This window comes from Siphateles boraxobius, unplaced genomic scaffold, assembly GCF_051911475.1.
Source record: "Siphateles boraxobius isolate OS27281-9 unplaced genomic scaffold, OSU_SipBor_1 111, whole genome shotgun sequence".
Classification (NCBI taxonomy): Eukaryota; Metazoa; Chordata; class Actinopteri; order Cypriniformes; family Leuciscidae; genus Siphateles; species Siphateles boraxobius.
In genome coordinates, this window is record NW_027508713.1 from 522,909 (window position 1) to 549,377 (window position 26,469).

The 26,469-nt window shown below is 36.7% G+C and overlaps 2 protein-coding genes across 7 annotated transcripts in view; both read left to right on the plus strand.

Moving 5' to 3' along the window:
* Positions 1 to 1,976: 1,976 nt before the first annotated feature.
* Positions 1,977 to 25,814, plus strand: LOC143705509 (protein NLRC3-like). Of its 4 annotated transcripts, none has more exons than XM_077197495.1 (8): positions 1,977 to 2,113; positions 2,922 to 3,090; positions 3,423 to 3,539; positions 3,756 to 5,579; positions 5,793 to 5,966; positions 6,066 to 6,239; positions 23,974 to 24,020; positions 24,095 to 25,814. In XM_077197495.1, exons 2-8 carry the CDS (start codon positions 2,939 to 2,941, stop codon positions 24,622 to 24,624), a joined length of 3,018 nt encoding a protein of 1,005 aa, XP_077053610.1. In that variant the 5' UTR covers positions 1,977 to 2,113; positions 2,922 to 2,938; the 3' UTR covers positions 24,625 to 25,814. The 4 variants fall into 4 exon arrangements, with proteins under 4 accessions (XP_077053610.1, XP_077053609.1, XP_077053611.1 ...); XM_077197494.1 differs by lacking the exons at positions 23,974 to 24,020; positions 24,095 to 25,814 and adding exons at positions 8,482 to 9,025; positions 9,322 to 10,107 and having other exon boundaries at positions 1,995 to 2,113; positions 2,924 to 3,090; XM_077197496.1 differs by lacking the exons at positions 23,974 to 24,020; positions 24,095 to 25,814 and adding an exon at positions 9,322 to 10,107 and having other exon boundaries at positions 1,999 to 2,113.
* Positions 2,030 to 26,469, plus strand: part of LOC143705724 (NLR family CARD domain-containing protein 3-like) — a 137,695-nt gene continuing 113,255 nt past the window's right edge. For all 3 annotated transcript variants that reach the window (XM_077197520.1, XM_077197516.1, XM_077197521.1), the window contains exon 1: positions 2,030 to 2,113. The gene's annotated coding sequence lies outside the window, so the exon portion shown is untranslated. The remainder of the gene's footprint in view (positions 2,114 to 26,469) is intronic.

The window sequence follows — 26,469 nt, forward strand, 5'->3', positions numbered from 1 at the left end:
GAATAACGTAACACTTGGTATTTTAACGTGACAGGTTTTAATAAGAATATCTAGTTCAGAGCTCATTCTTTTCCTCATGATTATTTTCTTCTTTACTTTTGAATTTCGCTGTAATAGTATGATAAAGGTCAACATATACTGCACATTTGTGGTCTGTTCTCCCGATTTAATTTACGATGTACCAATTCACTGGAATACTCCCCAAATCCTCACGTCTCTTTCCAGGTTTGGTTTCACAGGTAAATACAATTTATTATCTGTCAAAATGACTGAAATCACTTTAAAATAGTATCACGCATGGCTGAAGTAAAACATTTTTTTTATTATTATTAAGGCAACGTATGTTATAGATTACCACCGATTTTGCTGTGGAAAGATACTTTTTCATAGATTATTCATGGTCTGTTGAAAGTACCTTGTTTATGCTTGTACACTTTTAAATATCCTTTTAATGTTCAATGGTTGAAGGGTAAGTAGAATAATATAATGTCATCGTACACGGTTTAAAAATATATGATTGCGTCCAAAGCTAGTCTTTCACTGATTGTTTACAGCTAAACGGAAGTTACACCCATAATTCAAGCAAAGCGTCATGGGGCGCAGGAATACTGTGGATACATATTTTCATATGTGTAAATTATGGACAATGTGAAGATAAGTTTTTTTATGTAACGTACATGCCTATTATAAATATAGACTATATAAATAATCCCAAACATCTTCTCATGTTTTTCATCTAGGCGATGGAGGCTGAGAAAGTTAGTAATGTTGAAACTGACAAAGTTGTATTTTAATAATTATTTGCCCACTAATTTTGCAAACGATGTACAAAAATAAATATCTTATTGTTATGTGTGTATTCGTCTATCTTTAATCCCAGTGTAAAAGGTTGCACTCATGACTGACCAATCCGAATGGATATTCAAATGACGTAATGCTCCAAGTCTTTTAAATTGTGTAAGTTTCAATTTTCAATTCGAAAATGTGTAAAATACATGTATCAAGAACTTGCTGTTGAATTCTGTAACAAAATAAAAATGAAAATGAAAAAAACCTGCAGATATCACTGTAACATGCGGATAAAGTCATTTTGCAGACAATAAACACGATTGCACGATTCCCTCCTTCCGCATATATATAACACTGGACCACAAAACCAGGGTCAATTGTTTTAAATTGAGATTTTTACAGCTGAAAAATCTTTAAAAAAAAATCTTTATAAAGCTGAATAAATAAGCTTTCCATTGGTGTATGGTTTGGTAGGATAGGACAATATTTGGCAGAGATGCAACTATTAGAAAATCTGGAATCTGAGGGTGCAAAAATATCGAAACATTGAGAAAATCGCCTTTAAAGTTGTCCATTTGTGTTAGCGATTGTGCTGCATGCCCTCACAAAAATATGTTTTTAATATATTTACGGTAGGACATTTAGTAAATATCTTCATGGAACATGAAGGGGTGCCAATGTGTGCCAGTGTGGATACGCCATGCAAGGAGGCATGTTTCACTCAGTGCATTGCAACAGAAAACATCCGATGTGATGTTGACGAGAACCTGTGGCATAACTGTCAGGAACGAATGAGTAAATGTGGATTTTTTAAATTTCCCTTCTTTTTTTTTTACAGTATTCAGTATATTTGATTTTTTGAAGCACCATTTCATATTTATAAGTGTATTTTGTTGTCCATTGTGTAATGATTGATTGAACGAATAAATTAATTTGACCTCAAGTTGTAGTGTTTGATGGAAAAATGTGCTTCATGTTTTTAATGTTTCGTGATTGTTTTGCATTTTGCAAACACAATGAGTCATTTTGACCAGTGAACTTCAGTTTTAGCCTGTGTGTTGTTAACTATGTTGAAGATGTGATATCAGAGTGCACAAATGTGTTTAAGCACACACACATATCTGACTATAGTCCTGTTGTACCTGTGATGACTCTTTGCGCCACTAGAGGGAGTGAGTTTGTTTTTCATATTAGTGGAGTTAAAAGAAAACAAGACACACCTTTACCAGGTAGAAACGAAAGGAAAAGAGACGGAAGAGAAGAGACGCCATTCCGAGGCTTTAAACCTGTTACTCTGGGTGTTTAAACAGTCACATATTTTGTGGTAAGTTCAAAACGTACTTCATAACTATGTAGTGATATAACAATTTGCTGCCATTTAGGTTTATGTTCTTCTTTACATGGAATTTAAAACAGAAATGATTATATTTCGACATTAGAATCTAACCAAAATGGTGGAAACGTTGACGACGTATAAATTAATATCCTGCGATTTAACTCATGATATAATAGGAATATTTTTTATATAGTAATAATAGTTTGTTTTATATAATAGTATATATATTAGTAAAACAAATATTTTCTGCCAATATTTTTAGATCATGTGACAACAAAATAAACATTTTGAATTTGAAGATATCTCTCCACAAGTTAAATTGTTGACACAAATTCATTATTGTATGAATGATCAATCACTGGTAAGCTGGTATATTTGTCTGAATCTGGATGCACAATTCAGTATTAGACTGCTAAAAGTACTAAAGACTGATGTCAATTATTTTCTAAAATAAACGCAAATTATTACAAATTTACATATACATTTATTTGCATTACTGTGGAGTTACTGTTACACACACACACACACACACACACACACACACACACACACACACACACACACACACTGGTGTGATTGCATGTCAGTTTGTCTCTCCAGGTGATTGTTTTTTCATGTGATGATGTCTGTCTGAAATACACAATTGAGTTAAAAGTCATTTTTTAAATTTGTTTAATACAACGGTATATAGTTGTGATATTTGTTGAGATATATTGTTGTAATACAGAAAACTATTAAAAATAACTGTTTCCGCACAAAAGGTCTTAAGTCAGTTTGTTTGTGTTTTTTAATTCAGAGAAGGAGAACACTAAAATGAGTTTCCATACTGAAAGACAAGATGAGGACACTGCCTCTGAAATGAGTTCTCCATCTCCTGGATCCAGCTGTGTGTCTGTGAAGAGTGATCAATCCATGATGACAGATCCTCCTGAATTCAGTGATGCAACAGTGACCTCTGACCTCAGGTGAGACACTGGCCATTTCAGCATTGACATATGCTTTTATTCAAAGTGTTTTACAGTGCATTCCAGAAGCATGAAGTGGTTGAGTGGTGATACTGTACCTTCACAGAGAAGCACACAATCACTTTCCTGAACTTTCACTGTCACTGGAGGAACGATCATCGATTATCATGTTACTGTCTCTTAGATGAATTGCTTGTATTCCTTATTTGTAAATGGCTTCGAATGAAAATCATCTGCTAAATTAATAAATAAGTCTAAATCTGTGGTGCAGTCTAGTTATACAGTATATAATGCTCTTTAAATGCTTCTTTTTTATTATTGTCTTTTGTCAGCATCAGGAAGAGACAGAGATCAGAGTCTCCAGAACCCAGCGGTGTGTCTGTGAAGAGTAACACATCCATGATGGTACCTCTTCAATTCAGTGATGACCCAGTGAACTCTGAACCGATGTTAGTATAAACAGTTATTTGATATTTTACTGTAGAGCATTTCACATGAATAATGACTTAAGACTCAATGAAATAACATTATATCTACTATAAAATATGCAACATATGCACTGCACAGGGCTTCAACTTGAAGAGGGCACTAAAACCGTACCTGGTGACCTACAAATTTCTGAAGGTCTCCAATAGTCATTGTCTTTTTTTTCTCCTTTTTTTCAGAAGGAAGAAAACATACGAGCAGATCAAAACTGAAGCAGTCCTGCAAAATAGAGACCTGCAGAGAGTTAAAGACCAGCACAAAACCAGCATGAACAACAAGTATGAGATATTATTTGAAGGTAACAAACCAGAAGGGAATCAAATCCTCCTGAACAGGATCTACACACAGCTCTACATTATAGAGGGAGAGAGTGAAGGAGTGAATGAAGAACATGAGGTTTTACAGATGGAGAAAACAGCCAGAACACAACACTCACAAGGCACTCCAATTTTCTGCAAAGACATCTTTAAAGCCTCACCTGAACCAGGATGTGTGGAGAAAGACCAAATCAAGACTGTTCTTACTAAAGGCATCGCTGGAATCGGGAAAACCGTCTCTGTGCAGAAGTTCATTCTGGACTGGGCCGAGAGAAAAGCCAATCAGGATGTAGATTTCATGTTTGTGCTTCCATTTCGAGAGCTGAACTTGATCCGAGATCATCAGTACAGTCTTCACAGACTTCTGCTGGACTTTCATTCTGAACTTCAAGATCTGGACTCAAAGATTTATGAGGAGTGTAAAGTTGTGTTCATCTTTGATGGTTTGGATGAAAGCAGAATGACACTGTTGTTTTCAGACGCTCAGAAAGTTTCTGATGTGACTGAGACTTCATCAGTGGGTGTGTTGATGTCAAACCTCATTAAAGGAGAGCTGCTTCCCTCTGCTCTCATCTGGATCACCTCCAGACCAGCAGCAGCCAATCAGATCCCCTCCAAATACATCAACCGTTTGACAGAGGTTCAGGGATTCAATGACCCTCAGAAGGAGGAATATTTCAGGAAGAGAATCAGTGACGAGCATCAAGCCAGCAGAATCATCTCACACATCAGAAGAGCAAGAAGCCTCAACATCATGTGCCACATACCCGTCTTCTGCTGGATCTCATCCACTGTGCTTCAAAAGCTCCTGGAAGAAGATCTGAGTGCAGAAATCCCTCAAACTCTGACTGAAATGTACATCCACTTCCTGCTAATTCAGATCAGAATGAGGAATCAGAAGTATGAAGAGAGAGATCCAGAGAAACTCCTGCAGTCCAACAGAGAAGTGATTGTGAAACTTGCTGAAGTGGCTTTCCATCAGCTGATGAAGGGCAATATTATGTTCTATGAGGAGGACCTGATTGAGAGCAGCATAGACGTCACTGATGCCTCAGTGTATTCTGGGATTTGCACTGAGATCTTTAAGGAGGAATCTGTGATTCATCAGAGGAAAGTCTACAGCTTCATTCATCTGAGCGTCCAGGAGTTTCTCGCTGCTTTCTATTTGTTTTACCATTATGTAATGAAAAATGTTGATACATTGCAGTTTTTTGATGTAGTGCATAATCTGCATAGGGAAACAATAGATAAAGCCCTTGAGAGTGAGAACGGACAGCTGGATCTGTTCCTGCGGTTCCTGCTGGGAGTCTCACTGGAGTCCAATCAGAGACTCTTACAGGATCTACTGACACACACAGAGAACAGCTCAGAGAGCATTAGGAGAACCACACAGCACATTAAAGAGAAGATTAAAGATGGACATGGACTCTCCACTGAAAGATCCATCAATCTGTTCCTCTGTCTGCTGGAAGTGAAAGATCAGTCTCTGTCCAGAGAGATTCAGGAGTTTGTGAAATCAGACAAACACTTAGAAAAGAAATTCTCTCCTGCTCACTGCTCAACAATCGCCTACATGCTTCAGATGTCAGAGGAAGTGCTGGATGAGCTGGACCTCAAGAAATACAACACATCAGATGAGGGTAGAAGAAGACTGATACCAGCTGTGATCAACTGCAGGAAAGCTCTGTGAGTGTTAAATCATGTATTCTTTCTAAACGAACTTGCATTTTCTGTTATTGTTGTGGTTGTTGTTGTTGTTCACAGTAATTTATCTTGATTTATTTTGCTGATTCTTTTTTCTTAATGTCTGACTTATAAGAATGAAGCAGCTATTTTTGAAATGGCATTTGTTGAATGAAGTTAAAACAATTTATTTCCATCTGTTCTGCTCCTTTTCAGTTTTGCTGGCTGTAATCTCACTGCCCAGGATTGTGAATATGTGTCTTCAGCTCTAACATCCTCAAACTGTGTCCTGAGAGAGCTGGATCTGAGTAACAATGACCTGCAGGATTTAAGAGTGAAGCTGCTCTCTGATGGACTAAAGAGTCCACACTGTCAGCTGGAGAGACTGAGGTTTGAGTTGATTTATTATTATTTAATATTCTGATTATTTAATATAATATATAAAGTATGCCATGCTTTAAATACTGTTGTGCGTGCGTGTGTGTTTAGGTTGTCAGGCTGTATGGTGACAGAGGAAGGCTGTGGTTATGTGTGTTCAGCTCTGAGTTCAAACCCCTCACACCTGAGAGAGCTGGATCTGAGCTACAATCACCCAGGAGAATCAGGAGTCAGGCTGCTCAACGACAAACTGAAGGATCCAAACTGCTCACTGAAGACACTCAAGTAAGTGGGGCAGTAAAAGGGTTACATTCATGATCACTAATACTCTCAGCTGGGTGATATAATTTAATACATATATATACAGCAGCATCCCCGTGGGGGGGGGGGTAACTTGCACGTGTCATGTAACTAACAACTGACGTTATGCACTCATAGCAAAATATCTGTGAGGCCAACTACATCCAGCTGGATAGTGAGGGCGAAAAAGAGCAGGAGCATGGCGGTAGGCAGCTATAAAATCACAGAAGTAATTGCCTAGTACAGTATTAACACTAAGATATTGCACAGCACTAAGATTGTCTCATCTGAGCTGCCTCATTGGCCTGTCACTGCTTGTCAATGTCAAAATATTTGAGATGACAAATCAAATCAAAGTAGACAGGCTTTATGTTCACAGAAACTGTTGAGCATGAATTTCAGTGTGACTGGACGGCCCTTCAGTTAATAATCATAAAGTGCGAGATAAGATGTAAGTAGCTAAACTAAACTAAACATTTAATATTTGACAGCTGTTTTAGCAGAAATGCTGTACGACCGCCAAACATAATCTGGCAAACAAATAAACTTCTCTCTAATTTCACCATTTTTATTTGAAAATAGGCCTATATAGGCTAATTTACGTCAATGTGTGGTGACGATACATTGACAAAGCCGTTTTCATCATATTAGGCATGAGATTAAAAATGAATGTGTACATGTTGTGAATGAATTAAAAAAAAATTACCTAGCATTCGTAGCCTTCAGTAAATCAACTTGTCTAAAAAAATGTTTAATAAAAAATAGGCTAAATATTAGTTTACGCAATGTTTACTTATTGTTTACACGGATGAACATGAAAAGACAATCAGTCAAAGTAAAGGTTTCATGAAAGCTAGCTAATACATCCTTGTTAACAAATGCGACTTGCAAAGTGTTACCTATGAAATTTACGTATGTTTCTAGGTTATAGCTAACGAAACTTGTAATATTTTATATAAATATTTTATATTTATAGATTTTATTATACTCTATATAGAGTTTGTTCTGTAGAACTTCTTACTTTACTATATCCATATTTATTAGGGGTGTAACGATACGCGTATTCGTATCGAACCGTTCGGTACGAGGCTTTCGGTTCGGTACGCGGTACGCATTATAAACCGAACGGTTCGTTGGACTAATTAATTACATTTGAAAAATAAAAGGGTGTGTGAAATATAATGTTATGCGCTCAATAAGGTAAACGACGCCCAAACGACGTAACAGGCAACGCCTCTGCCACCCCCGAAGAAAAAAAAACATTATGTTAGTCTCAGTTAGGCGTACGCGCTGAACAGACTCGTTGCAAAATGGCCAGTAATGCGTTTAACGGACCAGAAATAGAAGATCCTCCAATAACCAACAGATCTGGTGTTTGGGTCCACTTTGGTTTCCCTGTAAGCTATGATGGTGATGGCAAGAGAGTGGTGGATAAAACAACAACGGTATGTCGAATCTGCTACATGACAATAGGGCACACCAACGGGAATACTTCAAACATGTCAACTCATTTACGACGACATCACCCCAGTGTGTCAGTATCCGGAACAAGACGAAAACAAGCAGAAACATACACGACACAATCTATCCCCGCAGCATTTAGACAGGCATTTCCAACTGATTCAAACAGGGCAAAACAGATCACCGCGGCGATTGGTACATTTATAGCCGCGGATATGAGACCTTACTCTGTAGTGGAAAACGCAGGTTTTAAGAACATGCTTAATGTAATTGAGCCCCGTTACACTATTCCCTCGCGAGCCCATTTCAGCCAGACTGTAATTCCTGCTTTGTACCAAAAAACAAAAGCCCAAATAGAAAACCAATTGGCCAAAGCAACAGCCGTTGCTCTGACAACAGACGGCTGGACATCAAGGGCTACACAAAGCTACCTGACTGTAACGGCACATTACATTACCGCTGAATGGGAACTGAAAAGCCACGTTCTTCAGACACGCCCCCTTGATAGTCACACGAGTGAGGATTTGGCCAAAGGGATAACAGAAGCAGTGGAAGTGTGGAAGTTGGAGAGAGCTAATCTAACTATTCCTGTGACTACTGACAATGCCAGGAATATAGTTAATGCTGTTGTTGGAGCTGCTGGACTTGGGCCACAAATAGGGTGCTTTGCCCATGTCATTAATCTAGCATCTCAGAAAGCAATGGCAGTGCAGCAGATCTCTCGTCTCCTAGCAAAGATCAGAAAGATTGTGACCTTTTTTCACAGAAGCACAACAGCAGCCCATGTGTTGAAGACAAAACAGGAGTTGCTGCAGCTTCCTGTTCACAAACTCATCCAAGATATACCAACTAGATGGAATTCAAGCTATGATATGATAGAAAGATATATTGAACAGCAGGCTGCAGTGTATTCTGCAATGACAGACAAAGCTGTGAAGAAAAATGTTAAAGACATTATGACTTTGTCTGAAAACGACATGCGACTGGCTGAGAATGTTATCACAGTTTTGAAACCCTTGAAAACTGTGACAACCCTTATGTGCACCGAGTCCTCTCCATCTGCGTCCATGGTCCTTCCTATGAAAATGATGATCCTGAAATCCATGGAACTGTCTGATGATGACAGCCCAGCAGTGAGGGATGTCAAAACAGCCATCAAAAATGACCTGCAGCAGCGATACACGTTACCTGATCTTCAAGATTACCTACACAAGAGCACAGCTTTAGATCCACGTTTTAAATCACTGCAACACTTGGATGCTACCACTCGCCTGAGAGTCTATGAAGCTCTAACCACAGAGATTGTGACTGTGAGTATTGAACAAATGGTACTATTTATATTTTGCTGCTTACTATATTTTTGATTAATTATTTGCATACCTTTAGTTTTAAGGGATTTTTTAATAACATTTTCATATCAATACTTTGACAACGAATACATCCAGATGTTATGTGCATTATAATCTGTTTGTAATGTTGTATCCCATGTCCCTGTGTATAACATTTGCAATTGCGTGTGTGATTTAGAACATTTTGTAGTAAATCCCATGCTATGGGTTATATGATGAGCATGTATCTAAGATTATTGTTGTTTATATTTCTCAAGGAGCAAGCTACGAGCACCACAGAGCCAGCAACCTCCATAGAGACAGTGGACTTGGAGCCCTCAACATCACCTCCACGAGAAAAGAAATCAGCCATGACTGAGCTTTTTGGAGGAATGTTCATGATGACCCATCATCATGATTCAAGCCCCAAATCTGTGGCCAAATTGGCAGAGGAGGAGATGAAATTGTACATGGTAGTGGACTCTATTCCCGTGGATGCAGATCCACTAAAATGGTGGAAAAACCATGAGCACTTATACCCTCATTTTGCCAGGTTGGCACAGCGTTACTTGGCTGTGCCTGGAACCTCTGTCCCTAGCGAGAGGGTATTTTCCACTGCTGGGGACATTGTTTCATCAAGCAGATCTGTGCTGTCCACAAAAAATGTGGACATTCTCATCTTTCTGAAAAAAAACTTAACAATTGAGTAAAAACACACTCCACATAAAGAGTTATAGAGTTCCAGATAAAAACAAAATTGTATTTGTATCTTTGTATTTGTTCATAACTACAACAATATTACATTTTCATTTTTTTTTATAAGGAGCTGTTTTTGTTTTACACAGTATGCTGCTAAGAAAATACCATAGAAGATGGGTAAAGTATTGCTCCATCATTGTTCAATGTAAACAAAAAAGTCATACTTAAGTTCTAATGAATAAAACATTTTAAAAAATCTGGCAATTTTTTTTCTTTTTGCTGTATCTATCTAAACTATACCGAACCGTACCGAACCGAACCGTGACACCAGTGTACCGTACCGAACCGAACCGTGAATTTTGTGAACCGTTACACCCTTAATATTTATATATTTATTTAATTTAGCACATTTCAGTTCAGCACTTTTTTACTTGTGAGTGTTATGTTTGTTTTTAATCCAGGATCCATTTTAAAAAATATCGGTTGAATTATCGGTTATCGGCATTTACGGTCAAACCTAAATATCGGTATCGGTAAAATCCACTATCGGTCGACCTCTAGTATGGACTTATCTAACTCTGGGGGATACGGTGAATAAGCTAAAGTCCAAAAAAGTCGGCGTGTTTCTTTAAGAATTAACCGGTTTAAATGTTGATTTTTTATTGAAAATTATTTGGTCACCATTTTGGTGATGAGCGTTTCCTTTGGTTGGTCAGTTTGACTCTTAACTGTTTGTGTGAGTTTGTGGTCTTTGTAACAGCGTTTAGAAAACAGCATAATTTGTTGTTAATTAGACAAAAAATTTAAAAAAATTTAAAATAGGCCTATTAGGCTTCTACAGAATTGGATACATTTAACGAAAACAAAAACTAAATGTAAAAGTAAATTTTAAACAGAAAAGAACAAACTTCAGGACAGAAAAATAGGGTAAAAAGTTTCATATTGTAGACGTCGTTGGGCAACAGAAGCCTATTCCTCGAAGAAGCAGTCCGATAAACAAACAAACAAACAAACAGAAACATACCAAAATACCGTAATATCTTACAGTCAGTGAAAATAAATTATGTGCATGACGCTGATTATTTTTACTATTATATTGAGGAATGAGACGAATGAAGAGCGCTTCTCTCTCGTGTGCGTGGACACCCTGACTGCTGGACAACCGACCTTCTGGGCATTTGTCGAATTCATGGTCGAGTGCTAGAAATGACTATTAGAATAAAATAAAACTGAAAATAAAGTAATATAAAAAATATATCTATAAGAAATAACTTTCAATAACTTAGATGACACAGGTTCAAATCCCAAACGAACATGGGCTACTGTATTTTCTTTATTATTAATGCAGAGAGATTTGTCACACCATATTGTTTTTTGCTTATATTTATAAAATAAAATTATATATCTACATTATTACACTAGGAACAAATATTATCCTACGGAATGACTGAATTTCAATTTGTATAATAATTCCAATCATAATTTCAAAAGCAGTTATGTTATAAAAAGAGAGAAAAAAAACTGTATGGGGTTCCTAAACAGAGAGTATTTAATAACATGGTTGTAAGCAAAGTGCGATTTGCAAGGGGGTGGGGGATTTCCCCCTTCTGGAATAAATATCCCTGCTTCTGCTGAATTATTTTTGTGACATACAAAATGTCACAAAGCGTTTTGAGATTGTTTGAATGAAATATTGGAGTTTAAAATTAAGTGTGTTGGCACACCAGGCCAAGTGGTGTAGTTCACTTGGATTTAATTTTCTAATAATAGCTAACAGAACCTAATAGCCTACACTACGTCATTTTTTTGGTCATACAGATAAGAGATATTCTGAGTTAAACTGTGGAAGGTCTACTTTTATGTACACTCACAATAGGCTCCATTGCCGTCGCAGGTGGGGTGCGAGGCCCTGTGCGAACTTGAAATGTTTTTGTCATGTTATAATAACTAACTCAGCTTCGCGGCTGAGACACGAATAGATGTATTAAATGTTTAAAAGGTATTACATTGAAATCTGTTGAATAGAGTGTAAATTTAGTTTGTGGGTAGATTAAATAATGATAAGCGAATAATCACCCGTATGGAGATCATTAACTTAATTTTTTTTTTTTTTACTGGCTCAAAACAAATACAGCGCAATTGCGCAATACCGTTGTTGCGTGCAGGCAGAGGTGGGCAGTATTTTAATTGCAAAATACTCAAAAGTAATGAAATACGTATTTCAAATACATGTAATTTGTATTTTCCTTAACAAAAACAAATCAAATGTAATTTGTAATTAAATACTTTGAGGGACTGTAATTTGCATTTAAAATACTTAAAATACTTATTAGGGCTGGGCAATATATCGCATGACATTGTTCCTTGATTAGTAGTAAATCACCTTCACCTGCTTTCATATCTTCCGATATGATGCAGATATGATTGTTAAATTAACACTCAAGAGTGTTAAAGTTAATGAGATAATTAAGTGATTAATTTAGTGATGATTGATCATTATTGAAGACACCTGATGTTAACAAGCAGAATCACTGAAGGAGAAAATCGAAATTGTAAGCCACCGTTATGGAGATCATTTAAATTGTATTTTTTTGATTTAAATTGTATTTGTTTGCTGTTGTTGATTTATAACAGTCAAATGAACAAAGAAGAAAGTGATCTGATAGTGTTAGTTATGTTTTGGCATAATCATGCTGTGATCTGAAAAATGAAACTTATTGAATTAGTTTTGTTTAACTTGTTAGCAACAGCTTTGTGATTCTAAAGCAAAGGATTACCAGTATTTTTCTTATAATCCAAAATATTTAATAAACTTTGTTCTGATCAGGACAGTTTTAAGTGAATTTTTTTAGAAACACAGACATCAATAATCAGCCTGTGAATCTCAACAATGGTGACAATAATAAAGCATGTTGAAGTGACAAGCTGACAAGCTGCGCATATCGCATTAATATCGCGGACATATCGCCAACGATATTTAATGCGATATGGCTCAGCTTGTCAGTTAACTACGGCTCTTTGTACTCAGCAAAAACTCAGTGTTAAATTAACACTCCTGCAAGTGTATATGAGTCCACACTCAAGAGTGTTGAAGTTAATGAGATAATTAAGTGATTAATTGAGTGATGATTGAGCATTATTGAAGACACCTGAAGCAGAATCACTGAAGGAGAAAACCGGAATTTCAGGTCACCATTATGGAGATGAGTGGTTGCTTTAGTTGGGCTCTTGACCCCCACATTATTTACTTTAGAATTTGATTGGCTGATGTATCTGAGTTATAACTGCCAGATGAACAAAGAAAAAAGTGATCTAATGGTGTTTGGTTATATTATGATAGTCATTATTTGAATTTTATGATTTTGATTTATATTGTTGGTTACAGCATAACTGTGATTCTGCATAAATATCCAGAATTTGAGATATAATATAAAAGAGTTCTTTAAAGTTGAAAAGAAAAAAATCCTTCTTTTAGGCGCACACAGATATCAATATTCAGTCAATGCATCTCAACAATGGTGACGAGCAGAATATTCAATTAGGAAATGTAATTACATAGACAATTCAGATTATAATTTATTCATACCGCAATGCATGATGGGAGCCATTAATGAGTTGTGATTGGTGGCAACAAGCATTATTATTGTCACCACGGTTGAGATGCACAGGCTGATTATTGATTTCTGTGTTTCCAAATAAATGCATTTGACAGTGATTATTTAATGGTTTGAATTATAATACAAATACAATTATTTTATGCTGTAGATCCACTAAACTGTTGCTATCAAATTAAACTAGATCATTTGAATTAGTGATGGGATTTATGGCTCTTTGAGGGGATCCGGATCTTGGCGATCCGTTCCTTACAAAGAGCCGTTCAAAAGAACGGCTCTTTTGGCTCTTTTTAAATATTTAATCAGTTTTAAGAAGCCAGCTTGAGGGCATCTCAGTTTATCCTGGAAATAATCACTGGGAGGAATGATGAGGTGAGATTTGTAGTCAAATAATTTAAACTCAGATATCACACACCAATATCTGAGTTTGAATTTTTCTGAAATATAGATTATTACCTCATTTGTCATGTGTGGACTATATACCATAGGGTTGCACAACATCCCTCTGTTTAGAAAGTGACATCACTATTTTGGATTCACCTTTAGTACAAAGTGTGTGTATGTGTAAAGCTATGTTGACTTATGTTATTCATACAATACCTACTCACAAATAAACATAAAAAACAAAGCCGGCTGCAATGAATTTCTGTGCAAATCAGCTTTTACTACAAACAGTAACACTTCCACACAAGAACATTGTTATCACACAAGAACATTTTGATTAAAAAAAAAACGGCTCTTTTGGCTCTTTTTAAATATTTAGTCAGTTTTAAGAAGCCAGCTTGATGGCAGCGCGCACAACTCCGCTCCTAACCAATGACAAAGGCACGTAGGTTTTTTTTTCCATTGGAGTACTCACGTAAAGGATGGGCGCGCATGCACAACTACTATCATCATGCTGTTAGGCAGTAGTACCCCTGCGCTGGGTGCGCCCCTTCCCCTATAACTGAGGAGCTAATTTGTGTGCATCTGTGTGAAACACGCATAGGAAAAAAAGAACGACAGAAAGAACGGCTCCCCTCCAGCCGCGACTCGGCTCCCATCGTTCATGTTTATGAGCCGTTCAAAAGAATCGGTTCGTTCACGAACGTCACAACTCTAATTTGAATGAGTTTTATTTTTCAGATCACAGCATGATTATGTCAAAACATAACCAATGCTATCAGATCACACTTGTCATTGTTCATTTGACTATAATAAATAACCGACATACAAAATCTAAGCTTAAATTATAAGGATCAAGAGCCCAAATAAAGCAAACACTTATCGCCATAACGGTGGCTTACAATTTTAGATCTTCTCCTTCAGTGATTCTGCTTTAGGTGTCTTCAATAATGCTCAATCATCACTCAATTAATCACTTAATTATCTCATTAGCTTTAACACTGCTCCAGTGTTACTTTCACACTCTGTAGAGTGGGACCATATGTGCTCTGAGCAGTGCTGATTTAACACTTTTTGCTAGGGCTGCACGATTAATCGCACGATGTTGTTATGCGCATCTAATCAGTAAAGCCGGTTCCTTGATTAGTAGTAAATCGCCTTCACCTGCTTTCAGATGGAGCGGCATTTCCTACAAAGAGCCTTAGTTAACTGACAAGCTGAGCCATATCGCATTAATATCGCGGACATATCGCCAACGATATTTAATGCGATATGGCTCAGCTTGTCAGTTAACTACGACTCTTTGTACACAGCAAAAACTCAGTGTTAAATTAACACTCCTGCAAGTGTATATGAGTCCACACTCAAGAGTGTTGAAGTTAATGAGATAATTAAGTGATTAATTGAGTGATGATTGAGCATTATTGAAGACACCTGAAGCAGAATCACTGAAGGAGAAAACCGGAATTTCAGGTCACCATTATGGAGATGAGTGGTTGCTTTAGTTGGACTCTTGACCCCCACATTATAAACTTTAGAATTTGTTTGGCTGATGTATCTGAGTTATAACTGCCAGATGAACAAAGAAAAAAGTGATCTGATGGTGCAGGTTATATTATGATAGGCATTATATGAATTTTACCATTTTGATTTATGTTGTTGGTTACAGCATAACTGTTAGTGATGGGCGGATTGATCCTGAAGTATCGATACTTCGATACTGACGTGGTATCGAAAAGGATCGATCCTCACACAAAAATATCGATCCAAATGTGTGTTTTTTTTACCAGTAATTTTTTATTAATTTAGCATGCAATTCAGTGCGTAAAATAATTTTCTAAGTGGAAAAATAAGCGAATGTTAGCGGGTAATTGTGTAGGATAGAACCTTTTCTCCTAGTCATCTGTATACAAGACGAAACCAATCAATCACAGAGAGCGTTCGATGCTGGTGCTTCGCTGAGCTCACAGGCCCAGTGCGTTTGGGAAACGAAGCCTTGCTTAGATGACGGAGAAACAATCGGGAGTTATTTCGCAATAAACAAACCAAAACTGTACATAAAGGTTTAAAATGTTGACGTCAGTAAGATCTTTTTAATGAAATTACTATTTTTATTCAACAAGGATCGATACATTAAATTGATCAAAAGTGACAGTCAAGGGTTTTACACTGTAAAAAAATTCTACTTCATATAAATGCTGTTCTTTCAACTTTGTTCATCAAATAATTCTGCATAAAATGTATCATGGTTTCCAACAAAATATGAAACTGTTTTCAACATTGATAATAATAAGAAATGTTTCCTGAGCAGCAAATCAGATTATTAAAATGAATTATCATCATGACTGGAGTAATGATGCCGAAATTTTAGCTTTGATCACATGAATAAATTACAGTTTACTATGGCATAGAAAACAGATAGCCTATGTTAAATTGTTAAATTGTAATATTACAGTTTTTACTAAGAGAAATAAAAATCTTACAGACCCCAAACTTTTGAACAGTAGGATAGTACTATAATTTGGGTAGTTTTGTAAAAGTCACTGACTAATTAAAGGGGAGTTGAGAGCACAGATCACAAAATATTTAGGCCTAGTAGTCATGAAAACGTGTTCAGATTTAGCATATTAATGATGCATTCACCTCATAAATCATGACACACTGCTGTAAGTGCATACAAGTTCAAATGCATGCTTTTAAAATGAAAAAGTATCGGTATCGGTATCGATATCGGCGATACTAGCCCTGTATTTACTTAGTATCGGATCGATACAGAAATTTGCAGTATCGCCCATCACTAATAACTGTGATTCTGCATAAATATCCAGTATTTGAAATATAATATAAAAGAGTTCTTAAAAGTTGAAAAATAAAATTCTTCCTTTAGGCACGCACAGATATCAATATTCAGTCAATGCATCTCAACAATGGTGACGAGCAGAATATTCAATTAGGAAATGTAATTACATAGACAATTCAGATTATAATTTATTCATACCGCAATGCATGATGGGAGCCATTAATGAGTTGTGATTGGTGGCAACAAGCATTATTATTGTCACCACGGTTGAGATGCACAGGCTGATTATTGATGTCTGTGTTTCTAAATAAATGCATTTGACAGTAATTATTAAATGTTTTGAATTATAAGACAAATACAATTATCATATACTGTAAAACCACTAAACTGTTGCTATCAAATTAAACTAGATCATTTGAATGAGTTTTATTTTTCAGATCACAGCATGATTATGTCAAAACATAACCAACGCTACCAGATCACACTTGTCTTTGTTCATTTGACTATAATAAATAGCCTACATACAAAATGTAAACTTAAATTATAAGGATCAAGAGTCCAACTAAAGCAAACACTGATCACCATAACGGTGGCTTACAATTTGTGATTTTCTCCTTCAGTGATTCTGCTTGTTATCATCAGGTGTCTTCAATAATGCTCAATGATCACTAAATTAATCACTTAATTATCTCATTAACTTTAACACTCTTGAGTGTTAATTTAACAATCATATCTGCATCATATCGTCCATCTGAAAGCAGGTGAAGGTGATTTACTACTAATCAAGGAACCGGCTTTACTGATTAGATGCGCATAACAACATCGTGCGATTAATCGTGCAGCCCTACTTTTTGCTGTGTATTCAGATTTCAGCAACACACTCACATAAAAAATACAAATTACATGTATTTGAAATAAGTATTTAATTACTTTTGAGTATTTTGTAATTAAAATACTGCCCATCTCTGCCTGCAGGTGCGCCTGCAGTTATAAAAACGATTATTACTAATTGGCATATTTCAATGTTTTATGCCAATTCTTATAATTATGTTCATTCATATAGCCTACTCAAAACAGACGGGGCAATCTAACGCAGACAAGTTAGCTCACCGTTTTTAGGTTATATGCCATGTTTGTAGTCGAGCTGTGATTTGCAAACTGTTGCTTGCAAACTTTGCATTCAACTTTTTTTCCGTTATCTATTTTCGTAAAATTCTGCCACACTGCCGATGTCTTTGAAATGGTAGAGGAGGACAGAATTAAATTAAAAGCTCACAATTAAATTAATATTCAGCAAACCACCATACACCAATGCCTTCTAGTAGGCTACTTTCTTCAATCTGTCTCCAGTGGGTTGGGTTAATCCAAAAAAGTGGAAACAAGGGGGGTGTTCTGAAGACAGGCTGTTACCTGTGAAACAGGGGCGACCAATAAATCGACTAATCGACTGGGAGATTACAGCCCTAAAAACCCGCTTAATTTGTAAAAAAAAAAAAAAAAAAACGACAGGATTGCGAGCCCCCCTAGTGGCCGGAGGCCCTGTGCGGTTGCACAGTTCGCACAGCCCTTGCGACGGCTCTGGGCTTATGACAAAACGTTCTCTGTCGTCTCTGTCTCCGGGAACTGCGCGTCACAAAAATTAACCGAAACTAGGCCACTTGCCTCAGCTCAGTCACAATAAGAAATATGTCTGAAGCTTTAAATGTGAACAAATATTCTCTGATTATGTATGAAACCAACGAGAAGGCACACAGGATCTGCTCGAACACGTTTATCATGTGTACGAGGAAAAATCTCGCTCTAATTAAATGTGAATTGCCCTGAATTAAAATGTAAAAACAGATCAAATTATTTATTTGTCAAAATGTCGCGATATTGTTTCATTTAAGTTCATAATTATTCTATAAATGTTATTTAGTTCAACAGCAGCATGAAATATGTACTGTGGTTTGAGATTTATTAGAATAATTAAAAATAACTTTTTATAAAAAAATAAAGTTATTATTTTAAGTTAAAAATATCCCCCCTCTGCTTTATTCCCAAATCGCACCCTGGTTGTAAAGATAAAAACAAATTGTGGAATTTAATACTGAGTTGAACATTTTGTTTATGACAACAAATGAACATGTGTTTTAAGTTTGTATTTCGTAAACCGAAGTAGCTATATAATCTCATCCTAACAAGCAAAAGCATCTGGTTCTGTTTTAATTCTTCAATCATTGAAATAATTAAATATTTAGTTGATAAACTTTTATGACAGAAATATTACTACATGTAGCCTAAATGATTTAATTCCTTCATAACGCTAATAGAATAGCGATTTAAGACTCTATTGTGACTTCTCTTTGTTTTAAGTCAGTCTCAGACGCTACGCTCCTCTCCTCTCAGATAGCCTGTGGAGGGTTTGCAAGGGCAGTTCAGTGGCTATATTCTATAATTAAATTATACATATTGTAGCTTATGTATTTAAAGGTTTTTCATTAAAAAAATGTTCAATCCAGTTGTTTCAACTGGTTTTGTAGAGTTTTAGAATGTTTAAGCACACTTGTTGATTGTCAACATTCTGTTATTATCTAAACAAATGTTGCAAGAATAAGATTCTGTATTACTCATTTTGCGTCGCAAAGGGAATAAATGCTCCCTGTTTTAAAAAAATAAACTGCCCCTGATCTTTATTTAAACCTTGAAATGTACGATGGATGGGGTAATCATTTTAGTGTTCTTTTACATTTATATTGGTTTTTAAATGGAAAGCAATACTATTTAGTTAGTCTATTACTTTTGTAGCCAAGTCAACAAAATGTTAAGAGTCTTTTTCAGATTGGTTCAGTGTAGGCCTATGGATCAGTTTTGAAATGTTTCTTTCGTTGCTATGGGTATCACTGTTGTCATCTCAATTTCGTGAATGATTCACAAAACAATAATTTATCAGATTAAAGACGAGCTTCATCATCTTCAGGCCATTGTGATTTTCTGTTGCGATCGGCTGACAATCTGCCTTCAACAGCACCTTCGGGTTTTGTCGTCTGTGCAGCGCAACAGAGGCTCTACTGGAATGTAGCAAATTTATGTTGTAATGTGCCCTTATTAATGAAACAAAACTCTTGACTTTAATAAACTATTACCTATTTTAAGCATCAAGAACGGTAAAACCGCTGTCGGCAAACATCGGTTATCAGCATGTAGGCTAATGTTATCGTCTAAATGCCTGTTAAAGCAACACTATGTCGTGTTTGTGGTTTTTGCTCTCGGGGTCCCCCTACAGTTGGGAAACAGTATTGTCTTCTACTACTTGTCGTAAAATCTGTCGTGGTTACAAGCCGATACCGTCTTGAGTTCTCACGTCTTGGACAGACTGCCAGCGTTGCGTGTGAAATGTCTTCATCCCAGGTACATTGGCATATATTTCAGCATTGTCATATGAATATCATAACGGATATGCTAATTAAATTCAATGTTTATGTGGTAGATTATAGCCATATATCGTCAATCTTATAATATCAAGCTACCATAGATGAATCTGCAAATTTGAAAATCGATTTGCTTTATAGCCTGAGGCAAGACACTTTCACCAGAAAAATAAATAAACAAACATGATTATCAGCCTGCAGACATTAGGATAGTTATCCTGAAAGATTATTTATTATAACCACCATAAACTAGCATGTTAGTGTAGCTACCAGATTGATAATTCGCTACTCTACTAGCATTACTTGATTCATGAAGATAAATGGAGGACCAGATTCCGTAACATGGCCAGGCCATGTTATTCAGCCTTTTACATTTCGCGCGGTAGTCAGCTCCCTGACTCCCTGATTTATTTATAAATTTATAAACACTTTATAGATGACTGACTGCTGCGCTTGTGACAGGGTGCATGTTACTGAAAGAACGAGCATAGAGAGAGAGAGAGACGGTCGCGCGTGCGCACACTCTCACCGTCTTTAAACTGTCTTGCTCTCCCTCCAATAGTGATCCTCGTCCGGTCTTTTATTTTGTCACTCTCCCTTTTTCTTCTTTTAGTCTCCTCTGACAAAACCTTTGCCTTCTTCCTTTTAGTTGTTGCTTCGGTCATGACAACAACATACAGACGGGTATCAAACGCTAGTTGGACTCTCACGTCCGAATCAGAGGAAGTGGGGGAAGTGACGTATGCCGTAAAGCAGTCGAATTTTGTAGTTTTTTTTGTGCTCGGGTTACTACCTGAAACCCGAAGTTACATAGTGGCAGTAAAAGCGATACAGACACTGTCAGGCTACGGCAGACGTGTCATTCAACCTATTGTAAGTCGATGTACCATCTCAAGGGTCTTGGAAATATATAATGAAGGTTGAAAAACGTCATAGTGTTGCTATAATAAAAATTACAGGCAATGAATAACAAGCTCCAAAAGGTGTTTTGAATCAATAAATGCTATTTTGGACAAATATTAAACTGGAGACAAAATTATCAAGATGGTTTATAGCGCTGAGATTCGAACTCGGAACGCTTAAAGCCCTGCGACACACGTGTAGCATTGACCACACAGTTATCGTCTGAATGCTGTTTTAAGAGCATGACCTTACTGTCTCGCGCTCATACAAAGCCTCATTTATGTAACATTTTTCTATTGCAATGATTTATGTTGAAAATTTGTTCATTATTTATTAAAGAAAATTATGCTAATCATATAAAACTACTGTAAGCCAATTTAAAGGTTGTATCAGCGATTTCAGGCCCAAACAAAAATTATCACATTCATCTAATCTTTCCTAACGATCCAGTAGCTGCCCGCTGATAAGCAGGCTGTCAAAAAAACGTGTCTCTGTAGGCAGCACACAAAAACAAATGGGTACAACCACCACTCAAAATCTAAATAAACAGTGTTCCAACTTCCAACCAATCACCGACAGGGGCGGGTGTTGTTTGTTTTTGCGCTCGTGCACGGCGCCTGCACGTGAAGTCGGAGCTGAAGAATAAGGCAGCGTCTATCAACCCTATGCTATCAACGGACCAGATACATTTAACATGGAAGAGGCAATCCCCAAGAAGAGGCGGATTAGGGCGAGGGAATACTCTCGTTTTTCATCAAAGAAATGAATAATAATCAGGAAGGCTTTTGAACAGTGGAGAGAACTCAAAGATTTGAACATTTTTAAATCGGACGCTGAGGTTGCACTGTTTCTTCTGGACAGGTGAGTAGCTTCTAGTCCTGACTTTTTTGTATGTGAACTGTGTGTGAAAATATAATTCTTTAAAAAATATGAGTGAAGCTCGACTAAACTCGGATAGCTCTAGCGAATATCAGATTGTAGGGGTTTAGTATGTGTGATTGGCATGCTAGTGAGCGAGTTGATTCTGATGAATTGGAATTCGTTGAGGGAGGGGCGAGCTAACTTGGTTTGTTTGGGATCTCGATTCAAACACAAACAGAAGTGACTTCACTCACAATTGCTGATACAACCTTTAATTCTTAAAATAATAAAGAATGCTAAAACAAAAGCTGCCGACTAACATCGGTTAGCTAGTGCTGACAATGTTTTAATTTTACGATAATTTATTTTCATTTATTTCACTGTTATGTTTAATTAAATAAATCCACTGACAAATTAAAATAACAAAGTATAAGACACAAAACCTATTGACATGCATAGCCTTTAGTCAAACTGGGCACAGAATGTTAACGTGCATTAAATTTGATGCAATAATAGAAGCCTACATTTGTTTCAGTTCTAAATTTTAACTGTAATTTCAGTATTGTGATAATGAATTAGTTTAATTAAAATGTTTCACTTGAATTGATCTGCTATCACAGCTCTGGAGCCGCAGCAGGTAATATGAGAGAATAAACGGACACTTTTCAGAGTCTGTGATTATAGCGCCAATTAGTGGTAAAAGGCAGCAAATACACACCCCCTATTTTACCGTCAAAGTATTATTCTGGTTGAGTACCAACTGTAGAATCAGAAGTCACATTGGATTGGAACAATTAGAAAATGATCCAGTTCCATCTGGTTTAAAATCGTAATTATCACGCCGGTATGGAGACGGAGGTGTTGAGGATCAGTGCCGATGGCTGTCGTGTCGATGAGGCCTTCACAGGGGAGAGTTTAGTTGACACCATCTTTACTGACACTTCAGGGATGCGTTGTGGTCGTGTCTAGGCGCAGGTCTAGGGGGTTGTGCTCCCATTTTTTTTTAGCGGACTTCTCTGAAATTCTCTGATTTAATACAGAAAAATCCATAAACCTCATGTAAGAACCACATTTTTAATCTTTTATTTCCAACTTTGGAGGTGTAAAACTAGAGGTTTGTTATAATTTAATTTCACTTTAAAAATACAAATTACTACACTAGTTTTATTTTTTCACTATATAGTGAATGAGTGTAGTTACCAATAAACATATACAATAGATTACCAGATAAAATCTGCAGAGTGTTCGTTCATAAAGTGAATAGTTGTCAACCCTGCTCCTGGAGGTCTTCCTGCAGTCTTATGTTCTAACCCCTTGACTTCAACACACCTGCCTGTAATTTTCATTTAAACTTGATTAGCTGGATCAGGTTTGTTTGCTTGTGGTGTTGTTGGAGCTGAACTCTGCTGGACAGTAGCTCTCCAGAAGCAGGGTTAACTAGCCCTGCTGTAAATATTGAAAGCAATTTATATACTTTCTTGAAAAGCTAAAAAAAAAAAAAGGTCCTTTTTAAGCTAACACCTTTAAAACTACATGTGGCTCTGAGGCTCCTTTTTTTTACATGGAAATCTTCTCCAGTTAATTTCTTCTGTTCAGTCTGTCCTTTCAACAGCTGTCTGTTTTGGTTGTTTATTTTGTTATTGAAAGGAAAGTGCAGCACAAATTCATCTAAATGGATCATCTAAATGGTCACCTATTTCAAACGTATTTTTACTCCTAAGCGAAGAATATATTGGGGCCTTTTTTTTTTAAACTTTACCAAAGCATACAACTACCATAATAAGCTTGCAAAAATATAAGAAACATGCTAAGCTCAACTAGTTTCTAGGAAAACAATGCTTCAGCTAGTTATTCTACTTTTAAATGTGCGTTCCGGGGCTGAATATGTGTTTGTGTTTTGGTCTGTGTGATCCCACTTCATGGCCAATTTGCCCAATAGTATTTACAAGCACAGCATATTGAAGCCAGCAAACAACTGGATCAAAGATTGCAGATTCTACCCAACCTAAATAGCCTCTAAGGTAAAAACATTGTGAATAATTACATTAGCTGATCAACTTGCAATGTAAGGCTTGTCACTTCCCATTGTCATGTGCGCTCATTCCTGTTGCGTTTCTCAATCTGGCAAATCGTGTGAGCGTGGAGTCTGATGAGGGGGTAACAACTCTCCAATATTTTGAATATGGACTGCAGTAGTCGTTTCAACAGCAAGCAGCCAATATTACATACTGCACATTATTTGTTTTTCTTTCTGCCCAGGTTGGATGATGGAGGAAATTTCAGGATCACACCAGGACTGCGGAAATGTAAGTCCTCACACACATGCAAACCTCTGCATTGTTAATGCCATAGCTGTTCTGATCTGACGTTCTGTACACAGATGCTTGTGATCTCACTCTGGATCCAAACACAGCACACACTCGTCTCTCTCTGTCTGACGGGAACAAAAAAACAACATGTGTGAAAGAGCAGCAGCCGTATCCTGATCATCCAGAGAGATTTGAGCACCATGAACAAGTTCTGTGTAAAGAGAGTCTGACTGGACGCTGTTACTGGGAGGCTGAATGGTCTGGATGGGGTCATATAGCAGTGGCATATAAAGGAATCAGCAGGAAAGAAGAAAGTGAATGTCGGTTTGGAATGAATGACAAGTCCTGGAATCTTTACTGTTGTGATGATAGTTACTCTGTCTGGCACAATAATAAGAGAACGAACATTCCTGTCCCTTCATCTTCTTCTAACAGAGTAGGAGTGTATGTGGACGTGTCGGCCGGCACTCTGTCCTTCTACAGGGTCTCTGACACACACACACTCACACACTTACACACATTCAACACCACATTCACTGAACCCCTCTATGCTGGATTCAGAGTTTATAATGATTCTTCAGTGTCTCTGTGTCAGATTTAACAACCTCCTGTGATGAACCAGAAAGACACATATCTAAACACATTGAAAGTCACATTATGACATATAAGTTCACAATTATCAGAAATAAAGTCAGAATTATGATAAATGATGGAATCAAACAAATTCTACATAAAGTGTACAGGAAGGTTCATCTTCAATGTGCTGTGAAGGCCAAACTCCACAGTGCTAATAAGAGATTTGATTTGTCAGATTTTCGGTTGCTTTGCTTATATGAATAAATTACTGGGCCTATCAGAATACTTTGTGAATATGCAAATAGTTCTGTAAACTATATTGATCATATTTAGCAGTTCTGATTGTCTATCACAGACTTACACCCTCTGTAAAACAGGAACGATTAGGTTAATCCATTTGTTAATTGTTATATATTTCCTTTATATTTCTAAGAAATACATGAGAGGCAGGATTAAGCATAAACCAGGTGCTTGCTGTTTTTTTATTTCAAAATAGCACTACTCCAAACTCGACGGTGTTTACACAAAGAAACACAGAAGGGTACATTTCATTTAATAAACGCACAACAGTAATCAAGCTGTTTTTTTTTAGGTTTTATTTAAATGCATAACATTTTTATATAAAGAATTTTTATTTAACATTTCATAACTTTTGAATCTTTTTGCTGTCCTGATTTGTCAGTCCTTCACTGAAGGTTCTGACCATATATCAGGTCTCCGGTCTGTTATTGTGTGTGTCAGTGGAGATGGTCTGTAGAAACACTGCTTCTTCATTTGGTGTGATCTCATTAAGATGTAGATGTCGTCACTGTTTCAGAGGATCCTCAGTCTCAGTTTCAATCCATTTTATGGTTTTGTTGTAAGTTTAACCTCACTCTGTTTAACACAATTGTCTTTGCAAAATTATGCTAAACCTACAATTCTGAACAATTCACATGTTTGTCTTTGATTTGGTTCAACCTTGAATTGTTACATTTCATAGTTACCTCTTTATATCTATTTTATATTTATTTTTTTCCTGTTTCTTTTTTTTTTTTACTTAAAATAAGTTTATTTGAGTCAAAATAAATTACAGCAAATATAAATAAATATGAATGAATCTTAAGTAACTTCTAAGCATAATCAGGTGAAAATGTATCTTTACTGTAACATCTGCACAGTTTAACACTGGGTTACTGTTTTTCTTCAATAAATGTTTGCACATGTTGAATCACATTCTCTGTCTTTCATGATACATCTGTAAAGTTCAGATTGAGGACTGAGAGATTCAGACACTAAACATTGAGATGATGCAGTGATTTAGTGTGTGTTTAAAGCATGTGTCTGGATATTTATATATTGCCATCTTTGTGGGGACATTTTGTCCTCATAATTTACCTGGATGCACGCGCACACAAACACACGCATGCACGCACGCACGCACGCACGCACGCACGCACGCACGCACGCACGCGCACACACACACACACACACACACACACACACACACACACACACACACACACACACACACACACACACACACACACACACACACACACACACACACACAGGATTTGAACAATGCATTTATTAGCAAATCATTCAACCAGGCATTGTGTTATGGATAAAGCCTGTTCTTTAATGTATATGCTTGTGTTAGTCTTGCATCACAAAATATGGTGCCAGCAAACCAGTTATTTTCTACCTGACAAGATGTTTATCTACATTTGTAACAAATTGACATTGGTAAAACAGGGTTTTCTCTGCTCCATGTAATGTGTTGCCCATGTAATCTCTTTTCACATAACCATTTTTAATACAGGTTGGTCAAATAGTGGTGACTGACAACAAACAGTCATTATTTATATTTACCATATTAAACCACATA

Excerpts from the sequence above, each read along its gene's own strand:
- LOC143705509 (XM_077197494.1), top strand. The coding sequence starts at position 2,939 with ATGAGTTTCCATACTGAAAGACAAGATGAGGACACTGCCTCTGAAATG. Across the intron at positions 3,540-3,755 it reads CCAGTGAACTCTGAACCGAT|AAGGAAGAAAACATACGAGC; the intron begins GTTAGTATAAAC and ends CCTTTTTTTCAG. Across the intron at positions 6,240-8,481 it reads TGCTCACTGAAGACACTCAA|AAGCACAACAGCAGCCCATG; the intron begins GTAAGTGGGGCA and ends CTTTTTTCACAG.